The 27,991-nt window shown below is 40.1% G+C and overlaps 1 protein-coding gene across 6 annotated transcripts in view; it reads left to right on the forward strand.

The window, feature by feature from the left end:
• The window catches only part of RBL1 (RB transcriptional corepressor like 1), a 68,702-nt gene that overhangs the window by 13,561 nt on the left and 27,150 nt on the right, over positions 1-27,991 (forward strand). For 3 of the 6 annotated variants that reach the window (XM_032845746.1, XM_032845748.1, XM_032845749.1), the window contains exons 7-14: positions 2,085-2,134; positions 5,425-5,611; positions 6,818-6,984; positions 8,460-8,572; positions 8,976-9,079; positions 16,139-16,276; positions 18,144-18,308; positions 21,662-21,794. In XM_032845746.1, the coding sequence (XP_032701637.1) occupies positions 2,085-2,134; positions 5,425-5,611; positions 6,818-6,984; positions 8,460-8,572; positions 8,976-9,079; positions 16,139-16,276; positions 18,144-18,308; positions 21,662-21,794 (1,057 nt within the window). The other 3 variants (XM_032845747.1, XM_032845750.1, XM_032845751.1) reach the window with 3 other exon arrangements.

A 27,991-nucleotide genomic window follows, 5' to 3' on the forward strand; every position in this document is an offset into this window, starting at 1 on the left:
AGGTGAATTAGGTCATCACTGTGGTTCCTTCCACTCTTTGTAGATAATAGGAGATTTTTCTTCAATCATAAAGTCTTCTCTAACTGGGTGGTTCTTCTGTTACACACACTTTTGTATCTAGCTTTATCTTTCTTCCTGTGTGTATGTATGTGCGTATGTGTATCATGGCTCCTTACTTGCAAGTTAAACATGTCCAGCAAAGTAAACTTTGAAGGGAACTCAAGAATTGTCTTCTGTGCTCTGCAGAAGCACCACATTAGTGGCCCTGGGGTATAATGAGCATAAATTTTGGTTTGCCTGGATTACCTAGGTTTTGGTTGTTGTCTTAACATAATTATTATAGCACCTCCTTTCACTCCAAAAGAGTCCTAGTTTGGATAGTTGTCCTCCTACTCATGGGCTGCAGATGTTTTGTTTTGCCTATGTAGAGTGTTCTTTATTTTTATTTCATTCAATTCTAATTTATATATAAAGACTTTTAATATGAAAATCTCTTTCAAGGGGCACCTGGTTGGCTCAGTTAAGTGTCTGACTTGATCTCAGCTCAGGTCTTGATATCAGGGTCATGAGTTTAAGCCCCATGTTGGGAAAGAAAAAAAAAGGAAAGAAAATCTCTTTCAAAAATCAGGGACTTGGGGCGCCTGGGTGGCTCAGTGAGTTAAGCCTCTGCCTTCGGTTCAGGTCATAGTCTCAGGGTCCTGGGATCGAGCCCCACATCGGGCTCTCTGCTCAGCAGGGAGACTGCTTCCCTTCCTCTCTTCCTGCTGCTCTGCCTACTTGTGATCTTTCTCTCTCTCTCCCTCTGTTAAATAAATAAATAAAATCTTTAAAAAAAAAAATCAGGGACTATGGCAATACAAGGTTAGAATTTCTACATGGATAACTATTGTTAAGCTAAGTGATGCCCACCTCTTTTAAAGATGGGAAGTATGCTTTCTGTCCTCTTAAATTTATGTATGTTGAACCCTGACTGCTGAAAGCATTTGAGTTTACAACCCTTATATGTAATAATCTAGGAATAGTGTGGGTGCATAGATAATATTATAAACAGGGGCACTTGGGTAGCTCAATTGGTGGAGCATCATAAGTCTTGATCTCAGGGTTATGAGTTCAAGCCTCATGTTGGAGCCTAAAAAAAGAAAGAAAAGAAAATACTATATAAACAGTATAGTTTTCTTCTCTCACTAGCAATAGTACCTTATTCCCTTTGAATGTTTCCTTGCCTAACACATATTATCATTTAGTAAATGTTAGTTTCCCTTCTCCTTAGACCAATGTTTAAAATTGGACAGCTTTTGTCAGAATCACTTGGGGGAATTTATATAAAATGATGCCTCAGCTCAAGACTTGTGGTCCATCAATCTGCATTTTTTAAAAAATTCCTGGGGCGCCTGGGTGGCTCAGTGGGTTAAAGCCTCTGCCTTCGGCTCAGGTCATGATCCCAGGGTCCTGGGATCTTGCCCTGCATTGGGCTCTCTGCTCAGTGGGAAACCTGCTTCCTCCTCTCTCTCTACCTGCCTCTCTGCTTACTTGTGATCTCTGTCTGTCAAATAAATAAATAACATCTTTAAAAAAAAAAAAAATTCCCCTAAGTGACCTAAGTGACTGCCTGAGTGGCTCAGTTGGTTGAGCATCCAACTTGGTTTCGGCTCAGGTCATGATCTCAGGCTCATGAGATCCAAACCCTGAGTTGGGCTCCATGCTGAGCCTGCTTGAGATTCTCTGTCTCCCTTTGCCCCTCCCCCCTGTTCATGTGCTTTCTCTCTCTCTCTCTTTTCTCTCAAATAAATACATCTTTAGGGAAAAAAAAAACCCCATATCTCTAAGTGATTCTTACGTCACTAGAATTTAGAAACCATTGCCACAGGCTAACTTAAAAGTATTTTTAAAAGTTGACCTTTACATTTTTAAAATATTTTATTTGTGTGCTAAATAGGTTTTACTGGTTTAAAGGAAATACTGAGTAATTCTGTTTTGTGTGTATATTTTTTATAACAACTGCCAATGTGATAGATAAATGTCATGTTTTTGTATCTATGTTATTATGCTTAATTACATGTCAAAAAATGACTTTTTCTTCCCAGATTTTAAAAGGAGAATGCCTCCTGGACCTTTCCAGTTTTACTGATAATAGGTAAGTATCTAGCATTAGTGGTATCTGCCATACTATAGGCTGTCGATGATGATTTATTACCGTTTTTAAAGTAGAACATTATATTAAGGTAACTACTCCAAACTTAGGTTCCTTCTGCATTAGTGGCATTGACTGAGGTTGTTACTAATCCTTGTTGTCTCTAAGTAGACATTTTTTTTTTTAAGATTTTATTTATTTATTTGACAGATGGAGATCACAAGTAGGCAGAGAGGCAGGCAGAGAGAGATGGAGAAGCAGGCTCCCTGCAAAGCAGAGAGCCCGATGCAGGGCTCGATCCCAGGACCCTGGGACCATGACCCGAGCCGAAGGCAGAGGCTTTAGCCCACTGAGCCACCCAGGTGCCCCTAAGTAGACATATTTTAAGAAATCTTTGGCACTTAAAGAAAAGAAATCTTTGGCACTTAAAAGCGCTCCTTCCAGAGAAACTCATAAAGAGACCCAGTGATTTCTGTATTTGAGTGTATGTTCCTTTACTAATCAAATATTGGCAAATTCAAAATATACCTATATTACAAAGCCATTATTGTTCCCTTAGTGATCACATCTTAATTAGGTTCGCCTAGTTTTCAGATTAAGTTTATATTCTCTTTTTGCTCATCTTTCAAAGTAATTTATTATTGTTGTATATGTGAACATGAAGCATGTCCATAATCAGATAGAAATGTCTGCTATTGTTAGGTGGGTAGAGTTAAAAACTAGAAAGTTATTAGCTTTTCCAGGCCTTGGAGTCTAAATTTATCTTCAAGTCAAAATATATCCATTGTGGAGGTACCTGGCTGACTCAGTTAGAGTGTGGGACTCTCAATCTTGGGGTTATGGGTTTGAACCCCATGTTGGATGTAGAGGTTACTTAAATATATATATATTTTAAAGATTTTATTTATTTATTTGACAGAGAGAGAGAGAGGGAACACAAGCAGGGAGAGTTGGAGAGGGAGAAGCAGGCTTCCTGCTGACTGGGGAGCCCAACGCAGGACTTGATCCCAGGACCCTGGGATCATGACCTAAGCCAAAAGCAGACTGAGCCACCCAGGCGCCCCTTAAATAAATATTTTTAAAAATCCACTGTGTAACTTAGTTTTATTCTAGCAGCTTAACATAATTCTCGGGGTATCTGACTTACTCAGAAGAGCATGCAACTCTTGATCTTGGGCTTGTGAGTTTGAGTTGGGTGTAGAGATTACTTAAAAATAAAATCTTTAGGGGCGCCTGGGTGGCTCAGTGGGTTAAGCCGCTGCCTTCGGCTCAGGTCATGATCTCAGGGTCCTGGGATCGAGTCCCGCATCAGGCTCTCTGCTCAGCAGGGAGCCTGCTTCCCTCTCTCTCTCTGCCTGCCTCTCTGTCTACTTGTGATCTCTCTGTGTCAAATAAATAAATAAAATCTTTAAAAAAATAAATAAATAAATAAATAAAATAAAATCTTTAGATCCACAACTATATGGTCAAGTAATCTCTGACAAAACAGGAAAGAATATCCAATGGAATAAAGGCAGTCTCTTCAATAAATGGTGCTGGGAAAATTGGACAGCATCATGCAAAAGAATCAAACTGGAGAGCTTCCTTGCATCATACACAAAAACAAATTAAAAATGGATAAAAGACCTAAATGTGATGTAGAAAACCCATCAAAATCCTAGAGGAGAACATTGGCAGCAACCTCTTTCACGTCAGCTGTAGCAACTTCTTACCAAACACATCACCAGAGGCAAGGGAAACAAAAGCAAAAATGAACTGTTGGGACTTCATCAAGATAAAAAGCTTCTGCACAACAAAGGAAACAGTCAACAAAACTGTAAGGCAGCTTACAGGATGGGAGAAGATATTTGCAAATTATATATCTGACAAGGGTTAGTATCCAAAATCTATAAAGAACTTATCAAACTCAACAGCCAAAAAGCAAGTAATCCAGTTAAGAAATGAGCAGAAGATATAAATAGACACTTTTCCAAAGAAGACGTCCAGATAGTTAACAGACACATGAAGAGATGCTCAGCATCACTCATCAATAGGGAAATATAAATCAAAACCATGACGAGATACTACCTCACACCTCTCAGAATGGCTAAAATTAATAACACAGGAAACAAGTATTGAGGATGCAGAGAAAGGGGAACCCTCTTGCGCTACTGGTGGGAATTCAAACTAATGAAGCCACTCTAGAAAACAGTATGGAGTTTCCTCAAAAAGTTAAAAATAGAACTACCCTGCAATCCTGCAGTTACGCTACTAGATAATTACCCAAAGCATACAAAAATGCAGATTTGAAGGGGTACATGCACCCTGATGTTCATAGCAGCATGAACAATAATAGCCAAACTATGTAGAGAGCCCAAATGTCCATTGACTGATGAATGGATAAAGAAGACATGGTATATATAGACAATGGAATATTACTCAGCCATCAAAAAGAATGAAATCTTGGGCACCTGGGTGGCTCAGTGGGTTAAGCCGCTGCCTTCGGCTCAGGTCATGATCTCAGGGTCCTGGGATCGAGTCCCGCATCGGGCTCTCTGCTCAGCAGGGAGCCTGCTTCCCTCTCTCTCTCTCTCTGCCTGCCTCTCTGTCTACTTGTGATCTCTCCCTGTCAAGTAAATAAATAAAATCTTAAAAAAAAAAAAATTTAAAAAAAAAAAAAAAGAATGAAATCTTGCCTTTTGCAATGACATGGTTGGAGCTAATGTGTATTTCCTAAGTGAAACAAGTCAGGCAGAGAAGGACAAATACCCTGTGATTTCATTCATATGTATAATTTAAGAAACAAAACAGATGGGGTGGGGGGTGGGGGGAAGAGGGAAACCATAAGAGACGCTTAGAGAACAAACTGAGAGGCTATGCAGGGAGATGGGTGGGAGATGGCCTAGATGGGTGATGGGTATTAAGAAGGGCACTGGATGGGACGCCTGGGTGGCTCAGTTGGTTAAGCGGCTGCCTTCGGCTCAGGTCATGATCCCAGAGTCCTGGGATCGAGTCCCACATCGGGCTCCTTGCTCGGCGGGGAGCCTGCTTCTCCCTCTGCCTCTGCCTGCCTCTCTGTCTGCCTGTGCTTGCTCACTCTCTCTTCCTCTGTCTCTGACAAATAAATAAATAAAATCTTTAAAAAAAAAGAAGGGCACTGGATATGATGAGCCCTGGGTGTTGTATGTAAATTGATGAATCAGTGAATTCTCCTGAAACCAACATAGCGCTGTATGTTTAACTAGAATTTAAATAAAATTTTGAAAAATAAAAATAAAATAAAATCTTTTTTAAATAAATAATTCTCTTTTCAGCAAAGCCGTGAACAAGGAGTATGAAGAATATGTTTTAACTGTGGGTGATTTTGATGAGAGGATCTTTTTGGGAGCGGATGCAGAAGAAGAAATTGGAACTCCTCGAAAGTTCACTGGTGACACCCCATTAGGGAAACTGACAGCACAAGCTAATGTGGACTGTAATCTTCAACAACACTTTGAAAAAGTAATATAACTTAGCCTGGCCTCAGTCTTGAATGATCTTTTTCTCTCTGTGTGTGATTCCACTAACAACAGAAGCATCTTTCAAGTTAAATCTTGAGTTTCTTCTACTAATTTATATTTCCCATGAAAGCCTTAAAAGGTAATTTTTTGAACTATGGCATTTAGTATTTTTACCTCATTTCTTGATGTTTTTCATATTTTTAATACATTTTCCCAGAATGTCTGGGCTTTTCAGTAGGGTATGTGTCTTTTTGACATAAAAAAGGATTTATGTGGGGTGGCTCAGTCAGCTAAGCATCTGACTTCAACTTAGGTCATGATCTCGGGTCCTGGGATCAAGCCTCCTGTTGGGCTCACTGCTCAACAGGGGGTCTGCTTTCTCCCTCTCCTTCGGCCCGCCCCCTACTGCCGCACACAAGCTCACTTGCTCTCAAATAAATAAAATCTTTTCTTAAAAGGATTTATGCTTTCTTATCATTCTTTCTTTGCATCACCTTAGCCACTGTTCTTTTACATTAAAATTTATTCTGTGCTTTCCCTGAACTTCAGGCATGGAATGCTGGTCTTGATTGTTAATAGTAAAGGCTTAATTCTGTTTTTATATGTAAGATGTGATGAGGGGCGCCCAGGTGGCTCAGTCCTTAAGCATCTGCCTTTGGCTCAGGTCATGATCCCAGAGTCCTGAGATTGAGTCCCACATAGGGCTCCCTGCTCACAGGGAAGCCTGCTTCTCCTTCTCCCACTCCCCCAGCTTGTGTTCCCTCTCTCTGTGTCTCTCTCTCTATGTCAAATAAATAAAATCTTTAATTAATTAATTAAAATAAAATGGGTTGGAGGATGAGGTCTAATGGAAAAATCTCTGGTCTAGAAGGTAGAAAACCTAAGTCTCAGTCCAAGCTCTGCCATTAACCTTATGAGCTTAATTTTTTAACCTTTTCTGCCTGTTTCATATGTAAAGTGAAAATGTATATATTTCAATTTAATATTGTGATAAGATGAGATTATAGGTAGTAGGTGCTTTGAAAAAGTGTTACTTAAATGTAAGGATGTCATTAGCATAGTATTGGTAAAACTTTGATAGTTAACCAGAGGAGGGAGGAAAATAGTCCTACTAAATACGAATAAAGAAGATAGTATATATACTGAATTGAACACATAATGAAGGCAAGGTAACTTTTTAATTTCACAGATTTTTCTTTTTTGACAGAAAACATCATTTGCACCTTCTACCCCACTGACAGGACGGCGATATTTACGAGAAAAAGAAGCAGTCGCTACTCCTGTTGCTTCAGCCACTCAGAGTGTGAGCCGGTTACAGAGTATTGTGGCTGGACTGAAAAATGCACCAAGTGAACAACTTATAAATATTTTTGAGTAAGTACAATAATAGTTTTCTAAATAAATTTTTTAAAGATTTTATTTATTTATTTGGAAGAAAGAGCACGAGCCAGAGAGAGGGGCAGAGGGAAAGAGAGAAACAGACTCCCTGCCTAGCAGGGAGCCCAATGCGGGGCTTAATCCCAGGACCCTGAGATCATGACCTGAGCTGAAGGCAGACGCTTAACCACCTGAGCCACCGAAGCGCCCCTCTAAATAAATTTTAATCACAAAATATGTTGACCAATTAGATGGAAGTACCTATTAAAATTAGAGGGCGCCTGTGTAGCTCAGTTGGTTAAGCAAATGCCTTCAGCTCAGGTGAGCCCCACATTGGGCTCCCTGCTCTGCAGGGGAGCCTGCTTCTCCCTTGCTCCCCCTGCTTTTGCTCGCTCTCTCCCTGTCAAATAAGTAAAATCTTTTAGAAAATTAAATAGAGATATTATTTCATATTATAGACCTTTAAAGGGTAAATACTTCTGAAGGTTATTTAACCCTAATATTCCGCTCTTGTACCTACCCCTAAGTTATTGTTTTTCTTTTTACGTTGACTTGAAATGGGTTCAGTCTAAATGCCCATCAATGAGGTGACTGATTACTTATTGATGGTGCAGCCATAAATGGAATTTTGTGCAGTTGTTTAAGATAAAGAGGCATGTGTCCTACCAAAGATGGTAGAATAAAGCTAAATCAGAGAACCTAATTTCCTAATACTTAGTGAAATAAGAGAATCATAAAAACCAGCAAACTGCTTAACCAGCAGCAACCAAATGAGGAAAGGGATATGATTTCATGCTATAACTTTGCAAAATGATGGTCAAGAAAGGAATGGATGAGGGGTGCCTGGGTGGCTCACTGGGTTAAAGCCTCTGCCTTCAGCTCAGGTCATGATCTTAGGGTCCTGGGATCAAGCCACATGTTGGGCTCTCTGCTCAGTGGGGAGCCTGCTTCCCCCCACTCTCTGCCTGCCTCTCTGCCTACTTGGGATCTCTGTCTGTCAAATAAATAAATAAAACCTTTAAAAAAAAAAGAAATATAGAGGGTTTATTAAATTATAATTTATATCAATGGGAGTCATCCTTTTAACTGTATAATTGTATGAGATTTGACAAATGCATGCAGTTTTGTAACCACGATCAAGACTTAAAATAATTCCATTAAACCCTCAAAATTTATGCCCCTTTTAGTCAACCCCTATGTCATCTCCAGCCTCTGACAACTGATATATTTTCTATTCCTATAGTTTGCCTTTTCTAAAATGTTATATACATAGAAACATAAAAGAGTTAATACTGACTCTGCTAATGTTGAAATTCCAAAACATTATGCCAAATGATTTTGTTTAAAAGTTTTCAATTTATTTGAAATATGCTGTTTATATATCGAGGCTTACAACTGGGACCAGAATTGGAATAAATGTTGGTAGTCTGACGTTTTTTTCCTGGTAATTAGTTTCTTCTTATATTTCATAGATCTTGTATGCGTAATCCTATGGAAAACATTATGAAAATAGTGAAAGGAATAGGAGAGACTTTCTGCCAACACTATACTCAATCAACAGATGAACAGCCAGGATCGCACATAGGTAAGAAGACAAAACTAAAGTTGACGCAGCATTAAAAGTAGACAGACTGGCTTGATGAAAAGGTAGAAATTAAATTATTTTCCTTCCCAGAGGGGCACCTGGGTGGCTCAGTGGGTTAAGCCGCTGCCTTCGGCTCAGGTCATGATCTCAGGGTCCTGGGATCGAGTCCTGCATCGGGCTCTCTGCTCAGCAGGGAGCCTGCTTCCCTCTCTCTCTCTCTCTGCCTGCCTCTCTGTCTACTTGTGATCTCTGTCAAATCAATAAATAAAATCTTTAAAAAAAAATTATTTTCCTTCCCAGATATTCTTAATGTATGAGATTTAAGTTTATATAAGTTTTGTTCTTTGGTCCTTAACAGCTACATTTCATTAACATGTATTTTCCCTTTTATTCCCCTCCTTAGACTTTGCTGTAAACAGACTAAAGCTTGCAGAAATTTTGTATTATAAAATATTAGAGACTGTAATGGTTCAGGAAACACGAAGACTTCATGGAATGGACATGTCAGTAAGTAAATCTACTCTTCCAGCCACTGGCAAGGTCTGAAAATTCCTAAGCCTGAAAGCAGTGTGTTGAGAGGCTGCATAGTGTGTCTTGGGAATCAGCAGTTAATAGCAAACTTAGCCAGTATGATTTACTAGTTGGCCTTAGTTGTCTTTTGCACATCCATAGCTAGCCACCTCTGATATACCATCAGTATCATTTCCCTTCAGGTCCTTTTTTTGTCCTTCAATCCCAGCTAGCTAATAATGAGATGCGCCCCCCCCAACTGTTAACCCAATGATAATTAAGATATTTGCTCATACCTCCTAGGGATTTTTGAGGAATAAAATGCTTGTTAAAAAATTGCTCTGTGGGGGGCACCTGGGTGGCTCAGTGGGTTAAAGCCTCTGCCTTCGGCTCTGATCATGATCCCAGGGTCCTGGGATCGAGCCCCGCATCGGGCTCTCTGCTCAGCAGGGAGTCTGCTTCCCTTCCTTTCTGCCTGCCTCTCTGCCTAATTGTGATCTCTGTCTGTCAAATAAATAAAATCTTTAAAAAAAAATTGCTCTGTGGAGTGCCTATGTAGCTCAGTCAGTTAAGTGTCAGACTTTTGATTTTAGTTCATGTCATGATCTCAGGGTTGTGAGATCAAGACCTGCATCAGGCTCCATGCCTGCTTGGGATTCTCTTTCTTCCTTTCACCCCTCCCTGCTTACAACTCTTTCACTCTCTCTAAAAAATAAAATGCTTTGTTTTCTTGGAACATTTGATAACTCTGGCCACTCTCTCCAATAGCTATATAAATTTTTTTTTTTTTTTTTTTTTTTAGATTTTATTTATTTATTTGACAGAGACCACAAGTAGGAAGGGAGGCAGGCAGAGAGAGAGAGGAGGAAACAGGCTCCCTGCCGAGCAGAGAGCCCTATGCGGGGCTTGATCCCAGGACTCTGGGATCACGACCTGAGCTGAAGGCAGAGGCTTTAACCCACCGAGCCACCCAGGCGCCCTCCAATAGCTATATAAAGGAATTTTTTTTTAAAAAGTGAATGCTGGGGCACCTGCCTGGCTCGGTTGGTAGAGCACATGACTCTTGATCTTAGGGTTATGAGTTTGAGCCCCACATTTGGTGTAGAGCTTACTTAAAAAATAAAATCTTTATAAATAAATAGTCAAAGCTGTTGGAGTGCCTGGCTGGCTCAGTTGGTAGAATATGTGACTCTTGATCTTGGGGTCATGAGTTCAAGCCTGCTGGGTATAGAGCTTACTATAAATAAGCAAATACATATATATATATATATATATATACACACACACACACACACACATACATACAGTTTATAAAAACTCAAAGCTCTTATATGATCTTTCAGTTTCCTCCTCTTCCTTGTCACTGTTGGAGTCCTCTGACTTTGCATTCCAATAGGAACAGGCTGATATCAAGGGGTGCTTCACAACTAATGTAATAAAATTTCTCTTTGTTTTCTTTCTGGAAATTTTCCTCTCTCTTCTGAGTTAGTCACCCTTTTTCCTGGATTCCATGGCTTTCTCTTTTATGATTTATCCTAATATATGTGTTTTGGTTTTTTAAAAAGATTTTATTTATTTATTTGACAGAGAGACAGTGAGAACAGGAACATAAGCAGGGGGAGTGGGAGAGGGTATGCAGGCTTCCCATGAGCCAGAGAGCCCTATATGGGGCTCAATCCCAGTACCCTAGGATCATGACCTGAACTGAAGGCAAATGCTTAACAACTGAGCCACTCAGGCCCCTCATCCTAATATTTGACAAAGCATATGCTTCTGTAACTTTCTGAAAAAGAAGTAAATTTTCAACTTTTTATTTTGAAATAATTATAGAATTACAGGAAATTACAAAAGTAGTACAGAGATCAGGTTCCCCCAGTGGCTGCATTTTACATGGTGTAATATCAAAACCAGGAAGTGAACATTGGAATAATAATCTGCCTTCCTGTTTATCATTATCATCTTTGTAGGTTAATTCAGCTGCCCCCAAAATCAAGATTCTGAGTTGTTCTGTTATCACAATGATCTCCCTCATGCTACCTTTTGAAGTCACACTTATTCCACTCACATTTCCTGTGAGTTCAGTTCTTTTAAATTTGTTGAGGTTTATCTTATGACCCCCAGTGTGTATTCTGCTGTTGTTGGGTGGAGTGTTCTCTAAATGTCAGTTCTATTGTGTTGGTTGATGGTGGTGTTAACCTCTGTATTCTTACTGATTTTCTGTCTAGTTTTATCAAGTGTTGAGAGAACAGTATTGAAGTCTCCAAATGTTATGGTAGATTTATCTATTTCTCCTTTCAGTTCTTTTTTCTTAAGATTTTAAGTAATAGTTCCACCCAGTGTAGGGCTCAAACTCACAATCCCAAGATCAAGATTTGCATGCTTTACTGGAAAAGTCAGCCAGGCCCCCCTCTCCTTTCAGTTCTATTAGATTTTTTTAAATCCATGTATTTTGAAGCTCTGCTGTTTGATACATACACATTAAGGATTGCTATGTCTTCTTGGTAATTGATCCTTTTTCCTTTTTGAAGCTGATAACTCTGTTTCTGTTTTTAAGATTTTATCTATTTGACAGAGAGTGACACAGTGAGAGAGGGAACACAAACAGAGGGAGTGGGAGAGGGAGAAGCAGGCTCTCTGCCCAGCAGGGAGCCCCATACAGGGCTCGCTCTCAGAACTCTGGGATCAGGACTTGAGCCAAAGGCAGACGCTTAACAACTGAACCACCCAGGCACCCCTGTTACAAAGTCTATCATTTTTTTTTACATCTAGCCACTCCTGCTTTCTTTTGATTAATGTTTGCATGGTCTGTCTTTTTCCATACTTTTATTTTTAACCTACATGTATCATTACCTTTGAGGTGAGTTTCTTGTAGGCAGTATATAACTGAGTCACATTTTTTAATCTACTCTCTTAGTTTCTTTAAATCGTTAAATTTAGACAACTTAAATTTAATTATTATATATTAGGGTATAAGTCTGCCATTTTATTTCTTGTTTTCTGATTGTTCTTTTTGCTCCTCCCCCCAATTTCCTGTTGATTACTTCAACATTATTTAGTAAGCTCTGTGCGCAACATGGTTATTGAACTCAAGCCCCTGAGATCAAGAGTCACATGGGGGCATCTGGGTGATTAAATTGGTTGGGTAGCTGCCTTTGGCTCAGATCATGATCTTGGAGTCCCAGGATTGAGTCCCACATCGGGCTCCCAGCTTAGCAGGGAGTCTGCTTCTCCCTCTGACCCTCTCTCCTCTCATGCTCTCTCTCACTCTCTGTCAAATAAATAAATAAAATCTTAAAAAAAAAAAGTCACACAGTCTACTGACTGAGCCAACCTGGTGCCCTTACTTGAACATTTTTTAGAGTCTATAGATTTGTTTAGTGGTTGCTCTAGGTATTACATTATATATGCATAACTTCACAGTCCACTAGTATAGACATTTTGTAGTTCAATAAAATGTGGAAGCCTTAAGTCCCTTTTTTAAAAGTCTGCATAAAGGGAGCACCTGGGTGGTGCAGTTGGTTAAACATCCAGCTCTTGGGGGGTGCCTGGGTGGCTCAGTGGGTTAAATAAAGCCTCTGCCTTCGGCTCGGGTCATGGTCCCAGGGTCCTGGGATCGAGCCCCACATCGGGCTCTCTGCTCCAAGGGGAGCCTGCTTTCTCCTCTCTCTCTGCCTGCCTCTCTGCCTGCTTGTGATCTCTGTCTGTCAAATAAATAAATAAAATTTAAAAAAAAAATCCAGCTCTTGGTTTCAGCTCAGGTTGTGATCTCAGGGTCATGAGATTGAACCCCATGTTGGGCTCTGCGCTCAGTACAGACTCTCTGCTTAAGCTCTCCCTCTGCCACTCCCCCACCTCTAAAAATAAGTAAATAAATCTTTAAACACTCTGCATAGTCTTTAGATTCACACTTGATTGATGGTTGTCTGTATAGAATTTTAGAATGATAGTCATTTTGCTTTATGATCTTGAAGGCATTACTTCATTATCTTCTACATTCCCGTGTTGCTAATTAGAAGTCCAATGGCATTCTAATTTTTACTACTGCTATGTGACCTGTTTTTATTTTCCGGAATCTTAGTAGTATCTTCCTTTTATGTCTTATGTTCTAAAATTTACAATAAAGTCTTATTGTGGTCTTTTCATTCATGTGTTGAGCATTCCTACGGAGGTGCCCTGTTTAGTCCAGAAATTTATGTCTTGCAATTCTGGATCATTTTACTGCATTATTTCTTAGATAACATAATTGCCCACTGGTTTACCTTTCTGGAGCTGTTCTTCTTCACTTGAGGAACTTTGTGGATGGATCCTTTTCTCTTATTTTCCATTTCTTTACTTTATTCTCCTTCTAAGGATATTTACTCAACTTTTCGTCCTCCAGTTCTAGTGAATTTTTTTATTTTAGGTGTATTCTCATTTCTAAGATCTCTTTCTTGTTCCATGAGGTTAAATTTAGATTTCTTTGATGTCTTATATTGAATGTGTTGTCCCTTTCTTCTGAGTTTTTTTGTTTTATTTATTTATTTATTTAATGATTTTTAAAAAATTTTAAGTAGGCTTCATGCCCCAGAGAGCTCAAACTCACAACCTTGAAATCAAGAATCACTTGCTTTATCGACTGAGCCAGCCAAGCGCCCCTTTGGGATTTTTTTTTTTTTTAAATTTTATTTATTTATTTGACAGTCGGAGATCACAAGTAGGCAGAGAGGCAGGCAAAGAGAGAGGAAGGGAAGCAGGCTCCCTGCTGAGCAGAGAGCCCGATGCGGGGCTCGATCCAAGGACCCTGGGATCATGACCTGAGCCGAAGGCAGAGGCTTTAACCCACTAAGCCACCCAGGCGCCCCTGAGATTTTATTTTTAAGTAATCTCTACACCTACCATGGAACTCAAACTTACAACCCCAGAATCAAGAGTTGCATGCTCTACCAACTCAGCCAGCCAGGTGCTCTTTTTCTGTTTTAATCTTTGTCTTTGAGTTGGAGGATTTCCTCATATGTTGGCTTATTCTTGGATATCCACATATATTTGAATAAAAATGAAACTAAAAATGAAACGTTAATAAACCCTTATGGTGACTGAGCAGTTTGCTTCAAAGCTTTGTATGTAAGAATGAGAATGTAAGTCCAGCAGTCTCATGTGACCATATAGTATTAGGGATCTTCAACTCTTGGTGTCTTTTTTAAGATTTTATTTATTTATTAGAGTGAGAGGGAGCACGAGCAGGGTGAGGGGCATAGGGAGAAGCAGACTCCTTGCTGTGCAGGGAGCCCTATGTGGGGCTCAATCCCAGGACACCAGGATCATGACCTGAGCTGAAGACAGACACTTAACTGACTAAGCCACCCAAACACCCAACTGTTGGTGTCCTTAATGTTCTTCTGAAATATTTCTGTTTCTGTAGAGAAGTATCTGCTCATCTCTTACCTGAACACTGGTATTGTGGAGCAGAGCAAAGAAGGGAAACGTGGTCTCACAATGAAATATGCAGACTTTTCACATAAAACCACAGTCTCTTCTATGCCTGGTGTTCTCAAGCTCCACATCTCCCTAATTCAGAATGGGGCTTGAGTGGGGACTTGAGTTCTAACTACAACAGACTTTCAAATCATCCATTCACATTAGCCCCTGCCTAATCTCTACTTTCCATTCTATCTATGCCCTCAGTTGCTGTGTTTTTCCTAGGTTATATGGAACAAATTCAATAATTCTAAGTGTCTCTCTTGAGGCCCTTGTTTGACCATCCTACTTTCCACTAAGTAATTTATCATGTACTCTAGTTTGTAGTTACAGCTGACTTCTAGTTTTATCCAAGGTAGTTTCTGTTTCTTATTCTCTTTGCTGATTTGGCATGATACTTGAGAAAGGATGGTGACAAACACTTTTTAAAATGAAAATTTATGTTAAATCATTCCCCCCCTTTTTTTATTTTTATTTTTATTTTTTTAAAGATTTTATTTATTTATTTGACAGACAGAGATCACAAGTAGACAGAGAGGCAGGCAGAGAGAGAGACAGGGAAGCAGGCTCCCTGCTGAGCAGAGAGCCCAATGCGGGACTCGATCCCAGGACCCTGAGATCATGACCTGAACCGAAGGCAGCGGCTTAACCCACTGAGCCACCCAGGCGCCCATCCCCCCCCTTTTTTAAAGATTTATTTATTTACATTTAGAGTGTGCCCATGAGTGGGAAGTCGGGGGAGGGGCTGCGGTTTGAAGGAGGAGGGTCAGTGGGGGAGAGAGAATCTCAAGCACAACCCCACTGAGCGTAGAGCCCAACTCAGGACTTGATCTCAGGACTCTGAGATCATGACCTGAGCCGAAGCCGAGAGTAGGATACTTAACCTACTGAGCCACCAAGGCCCCAGCTTATGTTAAATCTTAAACTCAGTGGTAAGCAGGACTTTTATCTTTTTTTTTTTTTTTTTTAAGATTTATTTATTTATTTATTTATTTATTTGACAAAGATCACAAGTAGGCAGAGAGGCAGGCAAAGAGAGGAGGAAGCAGGCTCCCTGCTGAGCAGAGAACCCAATGCGGGGCTCGATCCCAGGACCCTGGGATCATGACCTGAGCTGAAGGCAGAGGCTTTAACCCACTGAGCCACCCAGGCGCCCCAGGACTTTTATCTCCTTAATAAAATACTTCTCTGAACTTTTAAAAAGTCTTAGCTGTGACATTATACCTTTGATTTTAGTGTTTTGATTAACAAATTTTTATGTTGACAAAACAGTTGTCCTAAAACTGGTATTTAAACAAATGGAACCAAAGGAAAAAAAAATGGAACTAATCCTGATGCTTCCACTTGATGGGAATATTGACTGTTTTATTATTTCAACGCAGATTGTTGTGTATGCCTCATTTAAATATAAGATCTACCGTTGAGCAAGATTATAATTTTTAAGAAAACTCTATCAGTTTGAGAACTCAAGTTTTTATCTTGGATAATCTGGTATAATATAATGTACAGAAATTATTTTATCTTGTTTCTATAGTCATCTTTATAGAATGGCAAAGGCTGAGATTGCTGAGAAATGTTAAACTGATTTTTCTGTTCTCCAAGGTTCTTTTAGAGCAGGATATATTTCATCGTTCCTTGATGGCCTGTTGTTTGGAAATTGTGCTCTTTGCCTATAGTTCACCTCGTACTTTCCCCTGGATTATTGAAGTTCTCAATTTACAACCATTTTATTTTTATAAGGTGAGATGAGAGCTACAATAACATTTAATGTTACCTAGTGTCCTAATTTAAGACTGGTTGCCACTATTATACTTATTGGTATGACTTAGTTAATATTTTGTCATCTGTGCTACTTTCAAAGTATTGATAGGAAAGTTAGTTTGAAGAGTTAAAATTTTATACCTAAGATATGCCTAAAGTTATGGAAAATGCAGATCATTGGAAAGCTTACCCATTTGAATTGCTGACTGAGTGGGGTTTAAATATTTTTTTAGTGACTTAAGGAAAATTGCTTCTGTATATTTGCTTCAATGTTGATGTGTGTTTTCACATTTTTCTTTTAGGAAGTTAAGGTAATTTTTATTCAGGACAATGTTGTTTTTGACCTTATCTGATAGCAACTCATTTTTATTTGTAACATACGTTTTTTTTCTTTTTTAAGATTTATTTATTTATTTGACAGAGAGATAGAGAGAGAGCACAAGTAGGCAGAGCAGCAGGCAGAGGGAGAGGGAGAAGCAGGCTCTCCACTGAGCAGAGAGCCCAATGTGGTGCTTAATCCCAGAATCCTGGGATCATGACCTGAGCAGAAGGCAACCGCTTAAGCAACTGAGCCACCCAGGCGCCCCTGTAACATACTTTCTTCATTCAAAAAGTTAAATGCCTGGTGCCTGGGTGGCTCAGTGGGTTGGGCCTCTGCCTTCAGCTCAGGTCATGATCTCAGATCCTGGGATCGAGTACTGCATCGGGCTCTTTGCTCTGCAAGGAGCCTGTCTCCTCCTCTCTCTCTCTGTGCCTGCCTCTCTGCCTACTTGTGATCTCTCTGTCAAATAAATAAATAAATTCTTAAAAAAAAAAAAAAGTTAAATGCCTTTGTTTTTTAACCACATAAATGATACATTCTCCTTGAAGAAAAACAGGAAGTATATATAAACATAAATATTAAAACCATGCATTATAATCCTAATTATAAATAATAATCACTTAATACTTTTTTTTTTTAAAGTATCATTTGATAGAGACACAGTGAGAAAGGGAATACAAGCAGAGGGAGTGGGAGAGGGAGAAGCAGTCTCTCCACTTAGCAGGGAGCCCGATGCGGGGCTCGATCCCAGGACCCTGGGATCATGACCTGAGCCGAAGGCAGACACTTAACGACTGAGCCACCCAGGTGCCCCTCACTTAATACTTTTGTGTATATACTTACAGACTTTGTTCTAGGATTTACTCTTATTAAAATGGAATTATAGGGGCGCCTGGGTGGCTCAGTAGGTTAAGCCTCTCACTTTCTCTTCCTGCTTCCTCCTCTCTCTCTGCCTGCCTCTCTGCCTACTTGTGATCTTTGTCTGTCAAATAAATAAATAAAATCTTTTTTTTTTTTAAAGGAATTATATAAGCATTTTAAATATGTTATTTTAAATGTTATATAAGTTACATGTTATATATAAATATATAATATAAATATGTAATATATAATATATGTTATATATGTTATTTTAAATATATAAGCATTTTAAATACGTTATTCATTCTGTTCTTTTGAGCTATTGGGAAAAACAGTCTGAGAATGAGCAGTAAATTCAAAATAGCATAGGAAGGGGAACCCAAGACCTGAGTTCTACCACTACTGAGCTGTTGACCAGTTTCCACCGATCATTGCCTCATTTTTCCATGTACACAAAAAGCATAAGAAGCAGAAATGTATGTGAAAGTATTTTGAAGATCTTCAGAACTCCTTTATAAATTAAAAGACATTAATAAGCCATTGAATCATGGTTCAATGGTATCCTTGGTTCTGTGTCATCATAAGACCAAAGCTAGTCATAGATGCAAGCCCAGTATACTAATGACTGAGACTATATTACCTTTTCAATTTTCTCTTTACCAGGTTATCGAGGTGGTGATCCGCTCAGAGGAGGGACTCTCCAGGGATATGGTGAAACACCTGAACAGCATCGAAGAACAGATATTAGAGAGTTTAGCATGGAGTCATGATTCTGCACTGTGGGAGGCTCTCCAGGCTTCAGCAAACAAGGTTCCTACCTGTGAAGAAGTGAGTCAGGGCAAGAGTGATAATCAGAGTCAGGACAAGGGTGATAATCATTTAAAAAATAACAGCTGTAAAAAAAAAATAAATAAAATAACAGCTGTATTGAGATAGAAATCACATACCATACAATTCATCCATTGAAAGTATACAATTTAGGGGCCTCTGACTGGCATAGTCGGTAGAGCATGCAGCTCTTGATCTTGGGGTAGTGAGTTTGGGCCCCACGTTGGGTGTGGACATTACTTCAAAACAAAACAAAAAAACCCAAACAAGGTGTGCTTGGGTAGCTCAGTCAGTTAAGTGTCCAACTCTTGATTTCAGCCCAGGTCATGATCTCAGTGTCCTGCTCAATGGGGAGTCTGCTGGAGATTCTTTCTCTCTCCACCCACTTGCATGCACCCTCTCTCCCAAAAAATAAATAATTTAAAAAACATACAATTTAGTGTTTAGTACATGCATATATAGGTGCAGCCATCACCTCAACAATTAACTGTACCTATTAGCTGTCACTTCCTTATCCCCCTTCCTCTCCCTAGTCCTAAACAACCAGTGATCTACTTTCCATCTTTATTGATTTGTCTATTCTGGACATTTCGTATATGTGGAATCATATAATATGTGTCCTTTGTGACACATATTTGTGTGACTGGCTTCTTTCACTTCTTTCACTTCAAGATTCATCCATGTTATAGGATATATTAGCACTTCATTTCTTTCCGTGGCTTAGTATTCCATTGCATGGATATATCATTTCATTCCTCCGTTTATTAACCGATAGACATTTGGGTTGTTTCAGCCTTTGGCTTCTATGAATAATGCTGCTGTGAACATTCATGCACAAGTTTTGTATGGACATAGGTTCTTATTTGTGGGGGGTATATATCTAGGAATGGAATTGCTGGGTCATGTAGTAATTCTGTTTAACTCCAGTTTGGGGGAACTGTCAGACTCTTCTCAAAGTGGCTGCATCATTTAACATTCCCACCATCAGTGAATGAAGATTCCAATTTCTTCATATTTTCTCTAACACTTACCTTTATTTTTTCCCCTAACACTTATCTTTGTTATTCTAGCTATTAGTAGGCATGAAGTAATAGCTCATTGTGATTTCTATTTACATTTCCCTGATGGCTAATGATGCTCAGTGTCTTTTCTTTGGAGTAATATCTATCCAAATCCATTGCCCTTTTTTTTTTTTTAAGATTTTATTTATTTATTTGACAGAGAGAGATCACAAGCAGACAGAGAGGCAGGCAGAGAGATAGAGAGAGAGAGAGGGAAGCAGGCTCCCCGCTGAGCAGAGAGCCCGATGCGGGACTCAATCCCAGCACCCTGAGATCATGACCCGAGCCGAAGGCAGCGGCTTAACCCACTGAGCCACTCAGGCACCCCCATTGCCCATTTTTTAATTGGGTTTTTTTTATTACTGAATTATAGGAGTCCTTTATGTATTGTAAATACAACTACAACTTTTAATTTTGATGATGTCCTATATTTTTTTTTATTGTTGGTACTTTTGAAGTCTTATCCAAGAAGCCCGTTAATTTTATCATTTTTAGCTTTTGGAATTTCTGCCTAAAAAACATTTTGGGGGCACCTGGGTGGCTCAGTGGGTTAAGCCTCTGCCTTCAGCTCAGGTCGTGATCTCAGGGTCCTGGGATCGAGTCCCACATTGGGCTCTCTGTTCCGCAGGGAGCCTGCTTCCTCCTCTCTCTCTCTCTCTCTCTGCTTGCCTCTCTGCCCTCTTGTGATCTCTCTCTGTCAGATAAATAAAATCTTATAAAAAAATTTTTTTTTTGGTTAGTAGTAGTTAAAATTGAAAAAAGTCAGAAGTCATGAATACAAGTGACACATTTCAGTTTAATGTTAGGTGAGAAATTGAGTTTTTTCCCCTTTACCTCTTTGTTGCCTTTTTTTTTTTTTTTTTTTTTTGACAGAGATCACAAGTAGGCAGAGAGGCGGGCAGAGAGAGAGAGAGCGAGAAGCAGGCTCCCTACTGAGCAGAGAACCCGACGCAGGGCTCGATCGCAGGACCCTGAGATCATGACCTGCTAAACCCACTGAGCCACCTGGGCGCCCCTGTGTTGCTCTTTTGTAACTTCTGTCTTTTCATCCTTATTTGCTTTTCTGTGTCTTCTTATACTTCATGAAACCTGAGAATTTTTCTCTAATTCCAAACTACTGGAAGGACTATCCAAGAGCAGAAAGAACTAAAAAGGAGATGATTTTTATTTTTTAAGATTTTATTTATTTATTTGACAGAGACACAGCAAGAGAAGGAACACAGCAGAGGGAGTGGGAGAGGGAGAAAACAGGCCTCCCACTGAGCAGGGGACCCCACATGGGGCTTGATCCCAGGATACTGGGATCATGACCCAAGCCAAAGGCAGAGGCTTAACAACTGAGCCACCCAAGCACCCCAAGAAGATGATTTCTTGAAATCTCTCTCCCGTGCATCTTTGGACTTTGTAGCGAACTGGGATTAACTGGGCGATCTTCAGTATTCATCAATATCTCCATTGTAGAATCCCTTGGGAAAGTGAAAAGACATCTCTCTGAACTTGAAGAAAGAGGATTTGGGTTGAAGCCCTTACTCTGTTATTTAATAGTAGTGCGTCCTTGGGCAAATTTCATATTTTGAGCCTGTTCATTTTTTGTGTTTTTTTTTTTAAGATTTTATTTATTTAGGGGCGCCTGGGTGGCTCAGTGGGTTAAGCCTCTGCTTTCAGCTCAGGTCATGATCCCAGGGTCCTGGGATTGAGCCCCGCATAGGGCTCTCTGCTCAGCGGGGAGCCTGCTTCCCCCTCTCTCTCTTTCTGCCTGCCTCTCTGCCTACTTGTGATCTCTGTCTGTCAAATAAATAAATAGAATCTTTAAAAATATTTTAAAAAAAGATTTTATTTATTTGAGAGAGAGTGACAGAGAGAGAGAGAGAAAAAGCGTGAGCATGGGGGGGTACGCAGAGGGAGACACAGACTCCCCGCTGAGCAAGGAGCCTGATGCCCGATGCGATCCTGGGACTCCGGGATCATGATCTGAGCTGAAGGCAGCCACTTAACCAACTGAGTCACCCAGGCACCCAAGCCTCTATTTTCTTATCCTTAAGTGGAAATAGCACCTACCTAATCAGTTTGCTTCTAGAAGTAGTCAATAAACTTAAGTAGATCAATTATAAGATTGAACTATATATAACAGCATTAACTATTGAGTACTTAATTCAAGTTGTTCTATTTTGTGAACAAGAAAGAAGAGAAATAAAACATTTAAAGTAGTTAAAAAGACTTTTTTCTCATTTTCCGTGGTTTTCATTAGTGGGTATATCAATATGTAAAGCAGAAGGTTTTTGTTTTTCACAGGTTATATTCCCAAATAACTTTGAAACAGGAAATGGGGGAAATGTACAGGGACATCTTCCCATGATGCCTATGTCTCCTCTAATACATCCAAGAGTCAAAGAAGTTCGGACTGACAGTGGGAGTCTTCGAAGGGGTAGGTTCAACATGGGGAAAACAGTGAACAAAATAACAAAGATAATTTTCTCCGAGAAGATATCAAGTCTTGCTCATATATTATTATGAAATCTAATTTCTTCATCAGGATTTTTTTTCTTCATTAGGATTTAAAAGGGGGCTTATAAAAATAATTAAATCGGTCAGGTCACAATCCCAGGGTCCTGGGATCAAGCCCCGCATTGGGCTCCTTACTCAATAGGGAGCCTGCTTCTCCTTCTCCCTCTCCCTCTGCCTGCTGCTCCCCCTGCTTGGGTGCTCTTGCTCTCTCTCTCTCAAATAAATAAATAAAATCTTCAAAAAAAAAAAAAAATTAAAGGGCCACCTGGGTGGCTCAGTCAGTTGAACATCTGAGTCTTGGTTTCAGCTCAAGTCATGATCTTGGGGTCCTGGGATAGAGCCCCACATCAGGCTCCATGCTCAGCATAGAATCTGCTTGTCCCTCTCCCTCTGCTCCTCCCGCCATTCATACCCTCACTCTCTCTCTCTAATAAATAAATGAATAATATAAATGAAAAAATAAATAAAAACTTTAAAAAATAATTTTTTTAATGAAAAAATAAGAAGGTACTTCTGCCAACACCCTTTTGTGGCCCATTGTATAGTTTCTCATACCAAAGTAATAAGATTTTCACTCTGATTTTTTTTTTTTTTTTTTTTTTTTTTTTTTTTTTTTTAAGAAAGAGAGAGTGGGGTGGGCATTGGAGGGGCAGGGGAAGAGGGAGAGAGAGAACCTCAGGCAGCACAGAGCAGGATGCGGGGCTCTATCTCACAGCCCTGTTGCTCTGATTTTTAATTTCTGTTTTTTAAATTGCCATGTTAATTGTGGAAAGAGTATTTTAGCCTTTTAATAAACACATAACTTTTCTTTTTCTGGGATTTTATTTATGTGAGGGGGAGGGTCAGAGAGCGAGAGAGAGAAAGAATCTCAAACAGATACCACACTGAGCCTAAGGTCCAACACAGGGCTTGAGCTCATGACCTGAGCCAAATCAAGAGTAGGATCCTCAACTGAGCCACCCAGTACCCCAACATACAGCTTTTCTTTTTTTCTTTTTTTTTAAGATTTTATTTATTGGGGCACCTGGCAGGCTCAGTGAGTTAAGCCTCTGCCTTTGGCTCAGGTCATGATCTCAGGGTCTTGGGATCAAGCCCCGAGTTGGGCTCTCTGCTCAGCAGGGAGGCTGCTTCCCCCTTTCTCTCTGCCTCCCTCTCTGCCTTCTTGTGATCTCTCTGTCAAATAAATAAACAAAAATCTTTTTTAAAAAATCATTTATTTATTAGAGAGCAAGCCTGAGCTGGGGGAGGAGGAGAAGGGCAGAGTGAGACAGAGATGAGGGCCCCCACTGAGCAGGGAGCCTAATGCAGGGCTCAATCTCAGGACCCTGGTATCATAACCTGAACTGAAGGCAGATGCTTTAACCAACTGAGCCACTCAGGCAGCCCAATATGCAGCTTTTCTAAATGCTAATGGAAAACTATGTAAATGAGCAAAATACCTACTTTTCAAATGTGACAGAAGTTATATTCTTTTTCTGTCTCTGTATGTCAGTAGAAAGATACATGTTTAAAGCAGAGGGGCACCTGGGTGGCTCAGTTGGTTGAGCATCCAATTTTTTATTTTTTATTAACATATAATATATTATTAGCCCCAGGAGTACAGGTCTGTGAATCGCCAGGTTTACACACTTCACAGCACTCACTGTAGCACATACCTTCCCCAATGTCCATAACCCAACCACCCTCTCCCTAACCCCCTCCTCCTGGCAACCCTCAGTTTATTTTGTGAGATTAAGAGTCTGTTATGGTTTGTCTCCCTCCCGATCCCATCTTGTTTCATTTTTTCCTTCCCTGCCCCCCAGGCCCCCCACTTTGCCTCTCAACTTCCTCATATCAGGGAGATCATATGATAATTGTCTTTCTCTGATTGACTTATTTCACTCAGCATACTAGCCTCTAGTTCTATACATGTCGTCTCAAATGGCAAGATTTCTTTTGATGGCTGCATAGTATTCCATTGTATATATATACCACATCTTTATCCATTCATCTTTTGATGGACATCTAGGTTCTTTTCATAGTTTGGCTATTGTGGACAGTGCTGCTATAAACATTTGGGTGTACATGCCCCTTCGGATCACTATCTTTGTATCTTTAGGGTAAATACCTAGTAGTGCAATTGCTGGGTCGTAGGGTAGTTCTAGTTTCAACATTTAGAGAAACCTCCATGCTGTTTTCCAGAGTGACTGTACCAGCTTGCATTCCCACCAACAGTGTAGGAGGGTTCCCCTTTCTCCGCATCTTTGCCAGCATCTATCATTTCCGGACTTGATAATTTTAGCCATTCTGATTGGCGTGAGGTGGTATCTCATTTGAGGTGGTTTTGATTTGTATTTTCCTGATGCCGAGTGATGTGGAGCACTTTTTCATGTGTCTGTTGTCCATCTAGATGTCTTCTTTGCAGAAATGTCTGTTCATGTCTTCTGCCCATTTCTTGATTGGATTATTTGTTCTTTGGGTGTTGAGTTTGGTTAGTTCTTTATAGATTTTGGACACTAGCCCTTTATCTGATAGAGAATCCAGTTCTTGATCTTAGGTCAGGTCTTGATATGAAGACCATGAGTTCAAGCGCTGCATTGGGCTCTACACTGGGCATAGAGCCTATTGTTTAAAAAGTTGCATGTGTGTGTGTGTGTATGTGTGTGTGTATTTGAAGCAGAGCAAAAATACTCTTTGGGGGTGCTTAAATTCAGCTAATAAATAACTTTATCCATACTCTCTTAAGATGGTTACTTTGAGCCTTACTTCTAGGAAGATTTTAATGCATTTTCCTTATTTTCTCTTATGTATGCATCTGATAAGTGCATCTTCTGGTTTATATGGCTCTTCGGTTTTGGGGTTTTTTTTAGTCAGTTAAAGTCTTTTGCTCACATATCCGTGAAGTAACTTCTGATGAGCAAGTATTTAGGTTTCACAAAGCTCTTGATCCTTTTTTGGACTATAATTTTGTGTATGTATGCAGGCACATTGATAGTCTTTGCTTTACGTGTAGTGTAAGATAAAAATATGCAAGCTCTGGGGCGCCTGGGTGGCTCAGTGGGCTAAAGCCTCTGCCTTCGGCTCAGGTCATGATCCCAGGGTCTTGGGATCGAGCCCCGCATTGGGCTCTCTGCTCAGCAGGGAGCCTGCTTCCCTTCTTCTCTCTCTGTCTACCTCTCTGCCTACTTGTGATCTCTGTCTGTCAAATAAGTAAATAAAATCTTTAAAAAAAATATGCAAGCTGTGCAGAATAAACAGTCTTCATAAGCAATGGAAATGATTTAGATTATTTTATGACTTTTAAGAAATCTTTTTAAAAGTTTTTAAAACTATCAGTCATTAAGAGCACTGGGTAGAGTATGTGACTCTTCATCTTGGAGTCATGAGTTCAGGCCCCCTGTTGGGTGTAGAGATTACTTTAAAAAATGAATAATTAGGGGCGCCTGGGTGGCTCAGTGGGTTAAAGCCTCTGCCTTCCACTCAAGTCATGATCCCAGGGTCCTGGAATCAAGCCCACATCAGGCTCCCTGCTCAGTGGGGAACCGCTTCTCCCTCTCGATTATTTCCCTCCCCCTCATGCTCTTTCATTGCTCTCTCTCTCTTTCAAATAAATAAAATCCTAAAAAAAAAAAAAAAAGAGGGGCGCCTGAGTGGCTCAGTGGGTTAGGCCTCTGCCTTCAGCTCGGGTCATGACCTCAGGGTCCTGGGATTGAGGCCCACGTCCGGCTCTCTGCTCGGCAGGGAGCCTGCTTTGCCCCTTCTCTCTGCCTGCCTCTCTGCCTACTTGTGATCTCTCTCTGTCAAATAAATAAATAAAATCTTTAAAGGAAAAATAAAAAGGATGCAGACAAGAGAATCAAATAATGGAAAATCCTTAGAAAACAATATTGAGCGTTAACACTGGGGAGAAAAAGACAATTTATTAATTTGTAAAATTACTAAATTTATTAGTTGTTCACTGTAGCTTTTCCACTACTGTGCTAGGGAAAGATAATATGAAGGGGTTCGTAGCTAACTTCATGGCTGTAATGTGAATGCTCTATTGAAATGTCAGCTTTGAACATTCCCAGTCAGATTCAAGGGCTGCCTTGGATTTCTTTTGTATAAGAGATCTAGGTAGGCTCCTGTAAAGGGATAATGGGAGTTATAGTAGCACTTTATACTTTCCACTGAGATTGGAAAATCAGAACTGCTTTCATAAGCCCCAGAATTACTGAGAGATTTTTTATTAAACCATGACTATTTCTCCACTCACCTCATTAATACAGAGAGCTGTCAAATCATTGCCAGAAGTAATCTTTGTAACTCGTAAGCATGTTTTGTAATAGATTATATGGCTGTCTAATTATCTAATGGATATAAAAATAAACAGGGAAATGCTTTCACTTTTTTTTTTTTTTTGACAGTTATTTACTTAAGTGATCTCTACACCCAACATGGGGCTCAAACTCAAGACACCAAGAACAAGAGTCTGATGCACCATCAACTGAGCCAGCCAGGTGCCCTTAAATGCTTTCACTTTAAAAGCATGGGATACGTGGGGCATCTGGGTGGCTCAATCAGTTGAGCATCTGACTTCCACTCAGGTCGTGATCTCAGGGTCCTGGGATTGGGTCCCACATCAAGCTCCTTGCTCAGCAGAGAGCTTCTCCCTTTGCCTAGTGCTCCCTGTGCTTGTGCTCTCTCTCTGTCTCTCTGGTAAATAAATAAATAAAATCTTAGGAAGGGAGGGAGGGAGGGAGGGAAGGTGGGAGGATGGATGGATGGATGGATGGATGGATGGAAGGAAGAAAGGAAGGAGGAAAGGATAGATAGTATATAAGTGCCGGCTGGCTCATTTCGGTGGCGTGTGGGATACTTGATCTCGGTAGTGAGTTCAAGCCCCATGTTGGGTGTAGAGATTACCTTTAAAAGGTTTTAAAACAGGGTGCCTGGGTGACTCAGTTGGTTAAGCATCAGCCTTCAGCTCAGGTATGATCCTAAGGTCCTGGGATCAAGTTCTGTATCAGGCTCCCCGATCTGTGGGGAGCCCTCTTCTCCCTCTGCCTTTGCTGCTCCCCCTACTTGTGCTCTCCCACTCTCTCTCTCTCTCTCTGTCAAATAAATTAAAAAAAAAAAATTTAAGTTTTAAAATAAAAAATAGGGGCACCTGGGTGGCTTAGTGGGTTAAAGCCTCTGCCTTTGGCTCAGGTCATGATCCCAGGGTCCTGGAATCGAGCCCTGCATCGGACTCTCTGCTCAGCCGGGAGCCTTCTTCCCTTCCTCTCTCTCTGCCTGCCTCTCTGCCTACCTGTGATCTCTGTCTGTCAAATAAATAAATAAAATCTTTAAAAAAAATAAAATAAAAAATAAAGAGGCACCTGGCTGGCTCAGTTGGTTAAGCGTCCGACTCTTGATTTTTGGCTCTGGTCATGATCTCTGGGTCGTGAGATTGAGCCCTGCTTCTGTTCTGTGCTAGGCATGGAACCCGCTTGGGATTCTCCTTCTCTCTCTCCCTCTCCTTTTGCTCCTCCCCCACCCCATGTGCACATGCTTGCTCACTGGCTTTCTCTCTCTGGCACATGCTCTCTTGCTATCTCTCAAAAAAAATAAATAAATAAATAAATAAAAGCATATTGTATTCCTGTAAAGAAACAATGGGTTGGGGAAAGTAAGGATTATAGAAAAAGATATAATGTTCTCGGGGTCTAGGAGAATCTTTGCACCTGGTAGAAAGGGAAGGCTTCTCCTGTGGAAAGAGTACTGAAAATAGATATAAACTATAACTTTCTTTTTGATCAACATACTACTGCCAACCCTCAGATTAAGGCAAGCTAAACAGAATCATATCACCTTACTCATCTTTATCTTCTAGAGGGCTCATAAAAGATGACTGTGTATCTTCTAAATCAGAAAGCCATAGTACCTTAAACTGCTTAAGTATGGGCATGTGGAAGGAGGCAAACTGTGAACCAAATTACTGATTTACCTTCTTCTTAGATGTTATTTACTAGGTAAAACTGGGAGATAGGAGCTAATTGGACTATTTTAATTTACTGGTCACCTCATTCTACCTTTTAGCTTCTACTATACCCTTAATGTTTTGCTCCTTTAATAGTAGGCAGAGGTTCAAGAAATCAAGAAAATGAGCCATCATAA

Source organism: Lontra canadensis, unplaced genomic scaffold (assembly GCF_010015895.1).
Source record: "Lontra canadensis isolate GAN:19392208 unplaced genomic scaffold, GSC_riverotter_1.0 scaffold169, whole genome shotgun sequence".
Classification (NCBI taxonomy): Eukaryota; Metazoa; Chordata; class Mammalia; order Carnivora; family Mustelidae; genus Lontra; species Lontra canadensis.